Source organism: Cryptotermes secundus, unplaced genomic scaffold, assembly GCF_002891405.2.
Source record: "Cryptotermes secundus unplaced genomic scaffold, Csec_1.0 scaffold292, whole genome shotgun sequence".
Taxonomy (NCBI): Eukaryota; Metazoa; Arthropoda; class Insecta; order Blattodea; family Kalotermitidae; genus Cryptotermes; species Cryptotermes secundus.
The window spans coordinates 59,698-74,741 of record NW_019731979.1 but is presented as its reverse complement, the minus strand read 5'-3'; the positions used below and the strand labels follow the sequence as shown (position 1 = coordinate 74,741).

General features: G+C 42.0%; 1 protein-coding gene across 3 annotated transcripts in view; it reads left to right on the top strand.

Moving 5' to 3' along the window:
- The window catches only part of LOC111867379 (alkaline phosphatase), a 565,319-nt gene extending 551,445 nt beyond the window's left edge, over nt 1-13,874 (top strand). For all 3 annotated transcript variants that reach the window (XM_033752661.1, XM_023857175.2, XM_023857174.2), the window contains exons 7-10: nt 1,049-1,189; nt 6,786-6,980; nt 8,822-9,024; nt 11,036-13,874. In XM_033752661.1, the coding sequence (XP_033608552.1) occupies nt 1,049-1,189; nt 6,786-6,980; nt 8,822-9,024; nt 11,036-11,380 (884 nt within the window). In that variant the 3' untranslated portion in view covers nt 11,381-13,874. The remainder of the gene's footprint in view (nt 1-1,048; nt 1,190-6,785; nt 6,981-8,821; nt 9,025-11,035) is intronic.
- The last annotated feature ends 1,170 nt before the right edge of the window (nt 13,875-15,044 follow it).

The window sequence follows — 15,044 nt, the reverse complement described above, 5'->3', positions numbered from 1 at the left end:
AACAGTTCCTCCATTTAATGCGATCTCAAACTTTCTCCTTCAAATAAAAATATCCTCTTCTGTCCCCAAAGTCATCCAGCATCTTCTTACGTCTTCTTCCTCGTCTTCTGGTCACTTCTATCCGCCCCTCCGATTTGTTTTGTCTCCAGAGGATACATCTAGCATACATGGTATCTCTGTTTTTAGAAAGAGACTATCCAGGAAAAGTGATAATGTGGTAGTTTTTCCATTTGCTTTCCACATCGCAGTACAGCAGCCGTTCAAACCACTCTGGTCACGCCTGTTGCTATACGAACTTGAATCATCTCGAGCATCACTTGCTCTGTGCTTCAAGTCGCTGCTGAGGACGCTGCTTCCGGCATCAGTTTTTGGTTTTTGGTGTCTCTCTTCGTCTGATACCTACCCTTTGACCTGTCCAGCAAGGGAGGCCCTGCCAGTAGCTACCTATACCTCTGGTATAGCTCTCAGGGTCCTTGGCATACTCAAACCCCCTCACCATCAACGAAGGGGAAAGCGCTGTACATCCATAGATGAAATAGACAGGATGACATTGATGGGACATGTGACGCTTATATTGGAAAAGAGGAATTCACACATAAGCTTACTCCGAAAACTGGAAGGAAAAAGGCCACGTGGATGGCATAGGCCTATACGGGTTTATAATATTAAAATGTATTTTTAGCATATCGGGTCCATAGTTGAGGACTAGCCTTAGTTAACTTAGGGTAATTTTCGGTGGCGTGCCCTTGTAGGCACTGGAAAACCTTCGGGTTCCACAGAAGGCGGGGAATTTCTTGACTAACTACTCGCTTCTCAAGGACTATAACAGCCAGGCAGACACGAGGTAGTACCACGATGAGACCACGACAGCTTCCCTCTGAATAATTTCCAATTCATCATTCAAGTACGATTATCATCAGAACATCAGAAGGTATAGAGTCTGAGTATCGAATTCATCCTCCTTACCTACGATAATCACACGGAGTTAGTTAAGTTAGTTTATTCAACTGCCTTCTGCCCCGATGTAACAAGTTTTATATTGCTGCAGGTCTCTTTGCGTATTCTCATCTCGACTTCGAAGCGGACCGAGACACAGGGCCTAATGGAGACCCTTCATTGGCTGACATGACCCGTGTCGCTCTGTCCATCCTAGCCAAGAACCCGCGAGGGTTCCTCCTCTTTGTTGAAGGTAAGTAAGCACGCATTGTGCATAGCAGATCGTATGTTATCGTCCCGTTAGACGTCTTCTTTGCATTCTGTAGCATGTTTAATGCGATTCAATTAACAAGAGTTTCAAAGCTAAAATTAAACCATGTCCTAGGTATGCTCGACCGCCTCTGTCGTCTAGTGGTCAGAGATTTTGGCTACAGATCCAGAGGTCCGTGTTAGATTCCCGGCGCTAGTAGATTTATTCAGAAATAGTGGGTCTGACACGGAATCCACTCAACCTTGTGAGGATAATGCAAGGAAATAGAGGCTACGGTCTAGAAAACCGAGATTAATGGCCGTGGGGATCCGTTGCGCTGACCACGCGACACCCTCAATCCGCTAAAGTTGCCACTAACTTCACCGACAAGCGGCTGTCGCTCGGTCGGTATAGTTCGCTTGCGGACTACAGGTCACGGAGTTTTGAGGAATTCTCACGCTTGATAATCCTGAGCGATTCTCTCTGACCCCTGAACTATTATTTTATGCAAAGTGTCTATTGCCGCCGGAGCTGTGTGTCTCCTGCCCTCTCGTTCGATTGAAACATAAAACCTTCCTGCTTGCGCCTTCGGTGCATTATGGAAGACCTCGGAAGACCGCTGACACGGAGACCTTACTAGAATTCTCCATGAGTCGAGTCCATGAATTCTCCACGCCTATAAAGATCTACAGTAGAGTTTCCTTCGAAAACAGTTGAGGTCGCTTGCAGCGTAGCATCGATATCTGTGCAGAAACAGACTTGAAGTAGTGAGTGGCGTGAGTCGTTGGTTACTCCGAGAAATCTGGTAATGAATTGGTTATGGAGATAGGTCCTGAATTTTGCAGTTGAAATGGACTGCACATGCAGTTGACTTGCAATCGCGTCTCAGCGGTTCAGCCCACACCATGGAAATTGTAATAAACACCACACGCGAACGTATTTTGCGGTCGAGATTGACGCCAGCTGTTCATTTGGATCGATCCTCGCTGAGATGCTGACTCCTCAGTTGCGGTTATGTTTCCTACACGGACTGTATGACCTTGACTGCACCGCCTGCCTTCACCTCGTTCTGCGCAACAGTGCTTCTTCGAAAGCCTTGTTTCCATGGCAAATAAAGTTGCAGTGGTGAGAACTACAAAATGCAGTCCACATGCAGAGTTTACGAACTGCATGATAACTACACATTACAGTCCACTTCGGCTACAAAATTCCGAACGTATATCGCAGTCCTTAGCGTAATGAGCGGTAGCCGTAGTTGGTTGAGGCACTATTATACAAGCCGGAAGGTTGCGGGATCGAATTCCCAAGAGGCAGTGTGAAGAACTGTTGATGCCGTATCCAAGTTGCTGCGAAGCGTCTGTGAGTACACAGCTGCTAATTCTGCGTTGCAAGAGGACAGAAGTTCTAATACTCAGGTATGGAAGAAGGAGAAGAAGACTCCATGATGAATTACTTAACTTAATGGAACCAAGGCCAAGAGGAAAGATGATAATCGGAAACCTTTCAAGAAAATGCCTGTCTTATAAGCAGCCAGTAGTTTAACTGCTTTGTTCACTAGAGCGTGATACTGGATCCCAGCACGAGACCGTACAATGCAGTGTACACCCACATACTTGTTTATAATGAGCACAAATTAAGAGTCGGAGATCTCCAATACACCTCTTATGAAGGAGCTTAGGCTCTCACAGCTGTGGCTATGAAGAGCTCTTTCTCTTCTGGGATGTATGATAACCGGGGCCAATTGCAACATTCCGGACGTTAGCTGGAAGACAATGTTGGCAAAATCAAATTCAAGGACGCGCATATAAAAATAAGTGTCTATCCATGTAGTACGAAGTACTGTAACAAGTTATGCTTAGTATGGGACACAGCTTTTCTAAAGTAAAATTATTTGAAGAATAGGCAAGAGACTTCATCGCGGTTTTGAAGAGTAGTGGTTGGTGTTCTAAATAGCTATGACGCAGCACAAGTACTGACAATACCTCTCATTATGCTGATAAAGGCACGCTGCTTTATATCTTCTGTCCACACACTGTGTGCGTGTCCCTCCTTTTGTGTACTCTGATAATCTGAAGTGGAGGAAAATATCGGCCACCAGTTTCAGAGTTTGCAGACAGGCAACTGAAGCAGCCCTGCTTTGGCGACCATAGTATTCCCTCTTCAGGGCCCACAGTTTCGCTCTGCATCAATAAAGCAGCTCAGCAGAACTAAACAGAATTGCAGGCTCTCTTGTGGGGCTAATTCGCATCTACTGCTGTATATGCAGTAAAATAATTAAGCATTAGAGCTTATGTTAGAACTCATTTCGCAGTTTACTTAACTTACTCAGATGTCGAGTGTGGAGGCTGAAAAACCATACACTCAAATACTCAAACAACTAGGTCTTAAACTCAGATTTGAAAAAATGGCATATAGCGCGTACATACAACAGAAGATCATTGACTGCAAATGAGGCCAACAAGTCTGACGAATTACACAAATTGTCTGCACAGTGCAGGAATTACTTAGCTAGTAATAAACACACCAGTGTGAAGATATTCTGACGTACGTTAACGCCGTGTAATACGTTGAAAGGCCACCGAAATTTCGGAGGAACATATCGCCTCCATCTTCAAGTTGAAAGGTAAGTCAAGCAAGAATCCAGCAAGAAGCAGACAGCAAGGAAATTTTGCTTGCAAGCTTGGACATGGAATCGTTATGTTTCTGTGAAAAGTCGATTGACTTTCAACAGACAATACGGCGTTATATCCCAGAAAACAGAAGTATTCTTTTCTCCTGTGAGACCGTCGGATGGGAGTAGGATCTACCCCTTTCTACATCCGCGTGGGATAAGACTATAAATTAATATGAAATTTTGCTCCAAAATAACATCGTATCTGCTTGAAAGCAAATCGTGTTAGCCGTAGAATTCTAAATCAAGAAAGGAAGAGTGCTTTGACGAGTGCAAATAATGCAGAATAAAATCTTTTATATATGAATAAAGTCTTACTTTCACCCAAATTACCAGACGAAAGGACATTTAGGACAACCTTAAGATATCAGTGACATTGCATTCGTCAAGAAAAATGGGTGGAAGCAAATTAAGGAAGCAATCCGACTAAGTGCACTGAGCAAGGTCCTTATTAAAAAGGAAACCTCCACCCAGTCAGCCAAGAAAAGGTTCGCCTTACTTAAGCCGAAAAATTTAAAATTTCCTGGTCTCAAGCAGCTGCTGCCTGTTTCATCCTGAGCTAAATGAGTGCAGTCGACGACCTCCCAACATATTCCATCAAGATTCAATTTAATATTATGCTAACATTTCCCTCTATATATTCAAATTTTCTCGTCAATTCAGGTTTTCAGATCAAACCACTGCACATATTTTTCACATCTCTCATGCGTGCTGCATGCCCCTCCCCTCTCACATTTCTTAATTTGAATTTGCTGAGTGTTTGTGCTGAAGTATATGCTGTAGTCTCCTCTCACTCCTTTTAGGTTCAAATATTCTCCTCAGCAAAATATTCTCAAACATTCTTGTTCTGAGCCCTTTGTGCAAGAGACCAAATTTCACAGCCATACAAAAAATAGANGGCTAACATTATTAGCAAAACATCTATGCACTTGCCTTCTCGTATTGAGGATCCAAAACTCTTTTTTCGACTTTCAATACATTCTCTCGTTCATCGTTACCTAAGTAAGCCCACATATCTACCTCGCCACCTAACTACTTTTCGTTCCATTTCTGTTTTTAGTACGTGGAAAAGTAGACCGTATATATATATATATATACGGTCTACTTTTCCACGTACTAAAAACAGAAATGGAACGAAAAGTAGTTAGGTGGCGAGGTAGATATGTGGGCTTACTTAGGTAACGATGAACGAGAGAATGTATTGAAAGTCGAAGAAAGAGTTTTGGATCCTCAATACGAGAAGGCAAGTGCATAGATGTTTTGCTAATAATGTTAGCCACTTTTTGTTCGTCCATGTATAGTGCAGATGTAGGAGTTCACACGAGTAGTCTAAATAAACATTCGCTACAGGGAGGGTTCGAAAACGCAGTACACAGTACACGTGAAATATGTGGTATAATTTTGAATTGAACTTATGCTTTACTAATTCAGGCTTCTGAAATTGAATTGATCAAACATTGCGCTAGTAAGCAAACTGGATATGGGTATGAAGCATGAAATATTCAGAGCCACTTTTACAATCATAATACTTGTTGGAAGTTTGATACTTGTGTTAATTAAGTACTGTTTAAATCAAATTTGTAAAATATTATTATGCGCCTGTGCGCATGTGCGTAAAACCATTGCGCTACAGTTTACAAGTTAATGCTGATTTAATTAATACCTCCATGTTATTTTGTACAACTGTGTATGAAGCAGGCTAATGGAAAATTAAGCGAAATCCTCTATGCTGTGTGTATGAAGTACTTCAACACAGCAGCAAGCGTTTTCACATAGCGATCTTCTTGCGCATTGAATTGTCTAAAATCTGCAATGGCAAAACTTCCCTGCCATTATATGTATATGCTTTCTCCATACGTCGGTAAACTTATGTCCTTGTTCTAATTAGAAAAGGAATAAATTATGGCCAAGGACACAAAATCGAGGTTAAATGCTGAGGACTTGATAGAACTCCATGTAATCCCCCCCTCCAGATTATATAGAAAACCACTCGTCTTCTAGGTGCATTGATGTGAGTGGTACCGTTATTGATGTGCGTGTTAACCTGACGGAAAATTATCTGGTGACTGCAAATTTCAGGGAACACGGAAAGTAACGAATGCTTGCGGAGGAGTATAGCACCCACATTTAGAGAACAATACTACTGCATATTTTTCCCTTTACTGAGTTAGGAGGGCCACGCGGTAGCGGGTTCAAACACCGATGAGGTCATTGGATTTTTTTCAATTGACCTAATCCTTCCGGCCGCACTATAGCCCTGGGGTTCACTCAGCCTCTAACAGAAATGAGTACCAGGAATTAAAGAAATAATTTTCCTGGGGAGTAAAGCGCGGCCGCCATCTTTGAGCTGGTTGTCTAGATAGTGTGGGACCCTTAACGTCTCATCTCTCTATGGGCCTTCATGGCCTGTTACAAGGATAGCTTGCTTTACTTTTACGTACTTTTTACTGAGGTAGTGAAAAGTCGGTCATATATCATGAATGAAGGAGTTGAGATGTTCATGAAGATTATAGTTGTAAATCTGAAAAGAAGAGGGCACTTGGATCACAGAGCGCTAGATAAAGTTATAAAATAAAAATGGATCTCGAAGGAATAGGGTACATGCTGTGAAACACCTGGATAGCTTCCAGTAGGAGGCTCCTGTGATTCGTTGAGTGGCATAAAGAGCAAGAAGTTCCTTGAAGACCTGAGTGACCGTGGTTTTGTGAAGGAAAGTTATGTTCGATGGCGTTAAATATTTTGTCTCTTTGTTTTCTTGCTAAGTAGGTAGGGAATTTACGGTTAGTTGTGTTACACAATTAATTAAAACTGATGCTACTAAGTAAGCAGAAGGCCCACCAAATCTACAGCTTGATTTAGAAAGTAAAGATCTGATGCTGATAATGATGAGAGTGATGACGCATCCACTCTTCTTTATTTCGTGCACAGGCGGTCGCATAGACCACGCTCATCACTATAACAACGCATACCGGGCTTTGGTGGAGACTCTAGCGCTGGAGGCCGCTCTGTTGGCAGCCCTGCCTCTTGTGGACCTAGCAGACACGCTGTTGGTGCTCACAGCCGATCACTCGCATGTGATGACGCTTGGAGGTCTGGCCACGCCCCGAGGGAATCCAATTTTAGGTACGATTTTTATTTTTAATTTTACGATTTACTTGTCTCTGTTTTGCTGAGTGGGCTGAGAGAGTGTGTGAAGGTGACAGATGTGCTACCTTGTTGGCCCTGAGGGTCTCAAGGTTGTAAAGGTAAAGTGAAGCAAGAAATCAGCTTGATTCTGCTTCTTGCTTGTACCTCTTTAGGCTTAATTTTTTACATTGCAGGTAGAGGAAGTATTTTTCTCTGAAACGTCGGTGGGATTTTACCGGACTACACGCCACATCTTGGAAGACAGTACTTTTAAAATATATTTGTATTCTATTTTTATTTGGGAGCGGGGATAGGAGAATCGGTTTAGCGACTGGCTACCGGCTGGACCGGTTCTGGGGCCCACCTAGTCTCCTATCCAATGCGTACCGGGGCCCTTCCCCAGGAACAGTGAAGAATATATGTTGCAAGAAATAGTAAACGAATGAGTTAATATTGATAGCTACAGGAATACAAACCATAGAGTATTGTCACGTGTATGAGTGAATATAGACGGGGTTTGGTTTGATGACCGGATTTATTGGACTCTTTTATACAGCACGCCACTACAGTTCACTATTACATACACACACACACACACACTCACTAGGATCCACAGCTATATCTTCACTACCGTTGGTTGTTAGCGGCTTCCAACGGTGGACATTCTCCTTCCTCTGTGTCTCCGAACTGTCCCCGGCCTCAGTTACCAGCTTCTAACACCAACAGCTAAAAGCGACTAACACTAGCAGTTCTCTGAAAGCAGAGGCTGTTGTATAGTTGCTTGTTTCGTGGTCGTTGCCTAGCAACGTTTCAACATTCCACGATTTTCTTTAGATATGATGCTCTCGCTGTTGTTAGAATTAATGTTATTGTCTTCTGGAATATGATGCTGTATAATTGTTTGAACTCTGGTACGTACCTAGAATACTACAGACCGTCATTCCCAGGAGACTGAATTGTTTCATCTCTGGACAGGAGTTACTAATCCATGATCTAGAAGAGAAATCAAAATGTGAAGGGAGATGTGAGAGCGACGGCAGCTGGTGCCGTGGTTGTTGCAGTGATCGATGTCACTTCCTGCTACCGTCCGAAGATATGACAAGTCCTAGTGCGCTAGAGGTGTGTTCAGAAATTCCGGCAGAAAAGTTATATGATTTGCCTGAAAATGGTCCATAAGTTATCCCAGTAACTGGTCAGCAGGGACAGATTCGCTCTTCTCGATAGCTGAGCGCCTTCCTGAGGACTCTCTGCATTCAGTCAACAAGGTCAACAGGCGTGCACTGTAAACGTTAATGATTTTGTTCTCGGACAGAGCTACTTAACAAATCAATTACAGTAATTATTTGTAGACTAATAAATTAGAGCAGAATTGTTTTCAGAAATTAATAGTTGCTCAATTAGTCAAACGATCCCTGTTTTTAATGGAAAATGAAGGTTCGTTCATTCAGTTGTGGACTGGAGTAGATCACTGGATAAGCGGGTCAGATAAACCTAACCTAACATTATTACTTCAACGTCCATTTTGTTAACACTATCCCACCTCAGCCCAAGTATCCCAGGTTGCCTACAGGTTCCCCAACTAATGTCATGATATTTCTGTCCTTTCTACGTTTGCTTTATATTTCCCCATCTCACTCTCCTTCATTTGTTCACGCCCAAAATATTACACTTTCTCAATATATGTTCCTGTGACGAGCCATTTGAAATTTCAGTTTCCATAAAAGACAGAAATTTCTGAGAATTTGAGGGACTGTCAGCATCTTCTCCATGGAATTCGTAACAAATGATGATGATGCATAATTTTCAAGCTCAATCTGAGATATGTATGTCTGCTGCAGGAATAGACAGCAAAACGTCAGATGTGGATGGTTTACCCTACTCCACTCTGCTCTATGGCAACGGACCTGGTTTCTCCCAGCCTCGACCTGTGCCCAGCAACTCCTCCTCCTCAGAGACGGCGGGCCGCAATTCCGTGCATGGATCTGCTGTGCCCCGACAATGGGCCACTCATGGGGGAGAAGATGTCCCAATCTATGCCCAGGTAAGTTAGAGTTAGAGCACAGACATCGATTCCGTGAGTAATAAAAGTGAGGGCGTCTGAGGCTCCCATCTCACTGCTACAGTTGCATTCCTCTCCGACCTAAGTCCTATACTACAAAACGTGTCTTCAATATCACTTCCAAAATCCATGCCAAGAAAGTAACTACACGGCTGTGAACATACGGAGAAATATGCTGACATGGCAAGCGCAACAGTTCAAGGAGAACGTAGAGGGGGCTGATCAATGAGAATTCTCTATACTGACTCTACATAGCTGATACTGAATAATTCTTTTAGGAATCTTATAAGGTAAAATATAAAGCTATCCCTATAAGAAGTCGTGGAGGCCCATAACGTTGTGAAACGTCGAGGAACCGACATTTTTTCTTAACTGATTTTCGAATTCAGCGTCGAATAGCCAGTTTTTGCCACTCTAAATCACCTGAATTTTGTTGTTCAGGTGCTATATTATTTGTTATGTGGGTGTGTAATGAATGTAAATTTTCAGGTAGTACGAAGGAAACTGGGGGCAAGCCGTAGCGTAGTTGGTTGAAGCACTGTGATACAAGCCGGAAAGTCACGGGTTCAAGTCCCCATGAGGTGGATTTTTTTTCAATTGACCTAATCCTTCCAGTCGCACTATTGCCCTGGGGGTCGACTCAGCCTCTCACAGAAATAAGTACCAGAAATCTTCCTGGGGGTGGGGGGTGGGGGTAAAGGGCGTCCAGCGCATAGGGCTGACAACATTACAGCCATCTGCGAGCCGACTGTCCAGAAGATATGGGAGCCTCGACCTCTCGCAACCCTATGGACCTCCACGGCCTGTTACAGGGATAGCCTTACCTTTTTTTATCTTACGACGGATAGTGAGGATATTGTGATTTCTATTCTTCGCTATAAACTTACATAAATAGGGAGACGTATTTAATGAGAATGGGATGGGCGGAGCATGTAACACGACAGGGACGGTAAGATATTTATATACAATTTTAACAGGATGACTCGAAGGAGGACATAATGCAGAGTGTGCATTAATGGTCTTAAAAATAGATGAGGTTTAATAATTCAGCAGTTCTAGAACAGCATCTAGTGGCGGGTTCTTGTAAAAACTGTAATTAAATTTCGGGTTACATAAAGTGAAAGAATATATTCAACAGATGAGTTACTATCCGCTTCTGAAAAAGGACTCTGCTTCCTGAAATCAATTAGTTACGTAGTCAGTCAGGTAGTAAAAATAATTTAATAGTTGTGCTACAAAGTTTAAGTGACTGGAAGTTATCAGTCATATACGTAAGGGAAGGCTAAGATCGCGCCATAGCTCAAGCGGTTAGTCGCTGGCTTCCCACCGCGGCGTCCCGGGTTCGTTCCCGGGTCTTGTCAAGTGGGATTTGTGATGGACAAAGTGGCACTGGGGCCGGTTTTCTTCAAGTACTTCGGTTTCCCTTGCCAATCTTCATTCCACCAAATTCTCCATCATCATAATCACCCGGGGCAGGCTACAATAAGCAAATCAGTGTCGCCGTGCCGACTGGACCCAGTTAGGCTCCACCCCCCACTAAGCGGAAAAAAAAGGAAAGGCTATCCGTGTGACAATGTCATATTTTAATTGACAACGTTGGCGTTGGTATCAGATTTTGAGTAGAATGGTGCCTAACAGGTTAAATGGTCTAAATACTTGCCATAATTATATGGTATTGTCACGTATATCAGTGACTAAAACGGCGTTCGAGTTGGTAATTGGATTGTTTCAGATTAAAATTGTTCATGCAGTTACATTACGAGTGTCACATATCCACCAATCTCACCTTCTTTGATTTGAAAAACCTTTTAAAATTTGCCGAAGAGGGGAGACTATGAAGCTAGTTTTTGTACGATGTTCTATACAACTTACAACATATTAACATACTGAACATAATTTTGTTATTGTAATGCTTTTCTTTTGGCAATGGATAATGTGGGTATTCGTCTGTACTCACAATTGCCATTAAAAAGCGCCATTTGCTTTTTGGCAGGGTCCGCTAGCGTCTCAGCTCTTCTCTGGTTCCTTTGACCAGAGTTACATTCCTCATGCCATCGCTTACGCTGCCTGTCTTGGCGAACACAGCCAGCGCTGCAACGGCGGTCCTGATAACTACTCAGCAAGTGATCCAGGGCCTGCCGCTTGTTCTGCCCCAGCACCGGAACCCAATCCCGGTGTTGTCCGCGGAGGTGTTGTTGTCGCCAGTAGTGTCATGGCCGACGACAGTGCATCTCCGCATGGTGTGGCTACAAGTAGATACGGTGCAAGGAATTTCGTTATGTTTATTGCGGTGGTGCTCGTGACTTGCGTTGTATCATATGGCTTCGAAGTTACTTAGTGCCCAAATGGAAGACACATATATTTCTTAGTCTTGTCCGAATTATTATAAGGATTGGAAGACATACTGCCATGATTCCAGAGTCTTAAATATAGGTGATACTGGATAATAACTAAGGAGATATATTTTGAAAATACTGTGTCCATTGCGAATATTAAGATGATAATCTGTAGCCTATAATCCATTACGGTCCAACACGAATAAGCAACGAAACTCTCAGACCACATTGAATGAAAGTAATTTGTAGTTTCAGTTTTTAACTGCAAACCTTTGTAGGCATTGCCCATAACCAGTCAACGTAAGCCATTACCTTCCCTTTAAGTAAAGCAAAAGCTGCAGTATGATAAACGTTTTGTTCACATTAATTAATGGTGCGAAGTCGATTATGTGGAACCCTGAGTTGAAGTTTTGTCTATTATAATCGGATCTCATGGAATTATAGTGTTAAGTAACTTATGTTTGGAGAAGAGTGTACGACGAAAATGACGACCAAAATTATGTGGAGAATCCGTGCTGACCACAGGAAACCTATCTTGTGCCCTTAAATAAACAATGACTGCTACACTTCGAACTTGTTTGTCCATAGGGTTACAGATTGTCTTTAGTAATTCATGCAGTTTGAATGTGACTGGAAGTTTGAAGAGACGAAAACCGAACATCATCAATAATAACAACGTGTTACTTTTGGAGTGGAATACTATGCAATCAAAGTTCGTAATTCTCCTTTACCCAACGAGGAGCAATTGTGTAGAATAAGCTTCAAGATAACAACACTGTATTCGCCACCATTTTGTCTGAATCTTATGAATTCATCGTTCCTCTGCAATTGGAGTCATTCAAGAAAAGCTGAAAATTTGAAGAGTAACTGGTTTTGTGAAAATATTATCGCTCCAAAGACGTGAATATACCTGTCGAGTCAGTGGTTTCAGTGGCAGTCTAAACTGCATCCACGCTCATTTGAATATACATGAAAGGTGGCACAAAAATTGAAAGTTTTCCCAGTTCAAAAGAAAAAATATCTATATGCCTGTATATTTTTGTGAGGGAAAAAAATAAATATATACATAATATCATATATGTTAATGTATTTCGAACCAGAATTAAAAGGGACTTATACAATTTTCGGTTTCACATAGATTTATTAGTATTCAAATTTTAATCTTGAAGGCACATGAAGGCCTGATCGCTCTTCAAACTTATCTCAGTTTCATTACAAGAGTAAGATGAGCTTCAATCTCCCTTTCAGCAAAAGTTGCTGCTCCGTTTTGCACTGGCTTCTGCTGCCAATATTTAATCACTACATAGTTAAAATGACTTAAAGTGCGTATGAAGAATCATCAAATCCGTTACGTGTGTAAAGTTGGTATCACTTGAGGCTACTGCAGTATGTTTGGAACTGAAACACATACCATTATTGTTCAGTGGTGCTGAGAATGATACAACTGTCAGTTCTGAACACCACATCAACACTGCATGGCACGAGAATTGTTATTTTGTTGTCTGCGTTATCTTAAGCATGCGCGAAGAGGCTAGTACCTTCTGGTAACCTAAAGTAATATTAATTTACACTAATTTATGAGATATACTTATCCAATTGTAATACATATTGCCTATTTTCTACTTCATGAATAATATCCGTTTTCTATTTTTGTTCAGAAGGTCGCCAGTATTAGAATTTCAGAAAGGCTGTGAAATAAAATTTTTACTGAGGTGCCAAATGGGAATCTTATGAGGAATGGGAAATTTTGTTGTGTGGCTAGACTGAGACAACATCCAAAAATTATATAATTTTGGCTTTTCTAGGAAAATTTCACATTTTTACCAAGATGTCTATGACTATTAACGGAGTATTCAAGAAGAGGAAAATTATATGAAACGGAAAAATTAAAGTAAGACTAGTTCCTAGTCCTCGGGGATCGCACAGGTCAACTGGTGAAGTGAGGTTATAACTGCAACTTCAGGAACTCAATGAAGGCACTCGTAGTTCCAGTTCTAGAGGTAAGAACCTTCAAGGAAATAAAAGTAAACATATTAGAATGTTAGCAGAATGTTATATGAATGAGATAATAAATACGTTTCTCTTATCATATATGCTGCAGAGTAGTCTGTTGTTTAAAGAATATAGAAGCATGGAAATTTTTCTGAAATTGAATCGACAGGTTGGACTGAGAGCCTGAAGTAGAACCCTTATGTAAATATTGTGATTGAACTCATTATTTTCCAGTACACTTTCGCAGTAATAAGATTCCGGTGAAGTATGGTGCACTCTGCACAGTTAAACTTTGCTGCATGCAGTACGTACAATTTGAAAGTTGTGTGTAGTTATGAAGCTTCCAAAACTAACAACAAAATTTAGGAATACATGAATGAAATTTATTCCTGTGTGTAAGACTTATTTCAGAAAAGCATTCAAGATGCTGTTAAAAAGGTTTCTGTAATTGCTAGTGGGGGGGGGGGGACCAAGTTCCTCGTACTGCGGCCACTTCTGGCCTATTGTACCAGCCCCAGATGATAGGTGAGGGTGATTGTGGAGCAATTTGTGGAATGAAGATTGGCAGGGGAAACCGAAGTACTCGGAGAAAACCTGCCCAGCGTCACTCTGCCCACCACAAATCCCACTTGACCAGACCCGGGATCGAACCCGGGCCGCCGCGGTGAGAAGCCAGCGACTAACCGCATGAGCTATGGCGCGGCCATGTTAAAAGATTTACAAATTATCGTAATGCTCAAACCGTGGTCTTGGCCGAAAATAGATTGAAGACACTCGCCTCCATCGAATTAAGCTTCCAACAAGAAAGGAATGACAGAGAAATTAGTAAACCTTGAATAGGAAAACTAGGTTGACGAATTAAACAATTTACAGACTACAAGGTGTCTAATGGCTTGATGTAATACAAAATGCCGATGCCTCTGAATTATTGTGTAGGCCTGATATTTTCGTATTGCCTGAAAGGATAAAACTCCACAACATGGAGACTGCACTCGAGAACTAGCGAGTCCAATTGTAGAAGTGTACGATCATTCCCACAGCCTTCTGTATGCTATGGCGAAAGAAAATTTTCAGTTTATAATAGACCCTAAACCTTTGCTGGAATATCTCTATGGCCACCCACATAATTTAAACGAAAGTGTGAATAAGTAATTTTGACCCACGTTCGTAAGACTGTGTCGTGGGCAACAGAATATTGATTTTTGCTGTGCATGATGCAGTATGAAGCTCTCCCCATAACAGGCTACGGAGGCCCATATGGTTGTGAGACGTCGAGGTTCCCACCTTATCTAGACAGTTCGCTCACAGATGGCGGAAAGTTTATCAGCCTTACGCGCCGGCCGCCCTGCTGAGTCGACTCCAGGGCCATAGTGAGGCTGGAAGGATTAGGTCAACTGAAAAGAATTCACCTCATCGAGACTCGAACACGTGATCTTCCGGCTTGTAACATAGTGCCTCAACCAACTATTCTACCGTGTGCAATAGGTGTTCCTGCCCTAGATTAGAACCAAGCACCTCCAGGATACAATTTCCTAGATTTACCTCTACATTGCTTTGTCTGATACGTGTTGGGCCGATGTTTATATATATTCATTTTTGTATAGCACAACATTTCCTTACTGCATACTGACAATGCTAATAAGTCAAACGTCATAAAGAGCTTGACACAGCTGC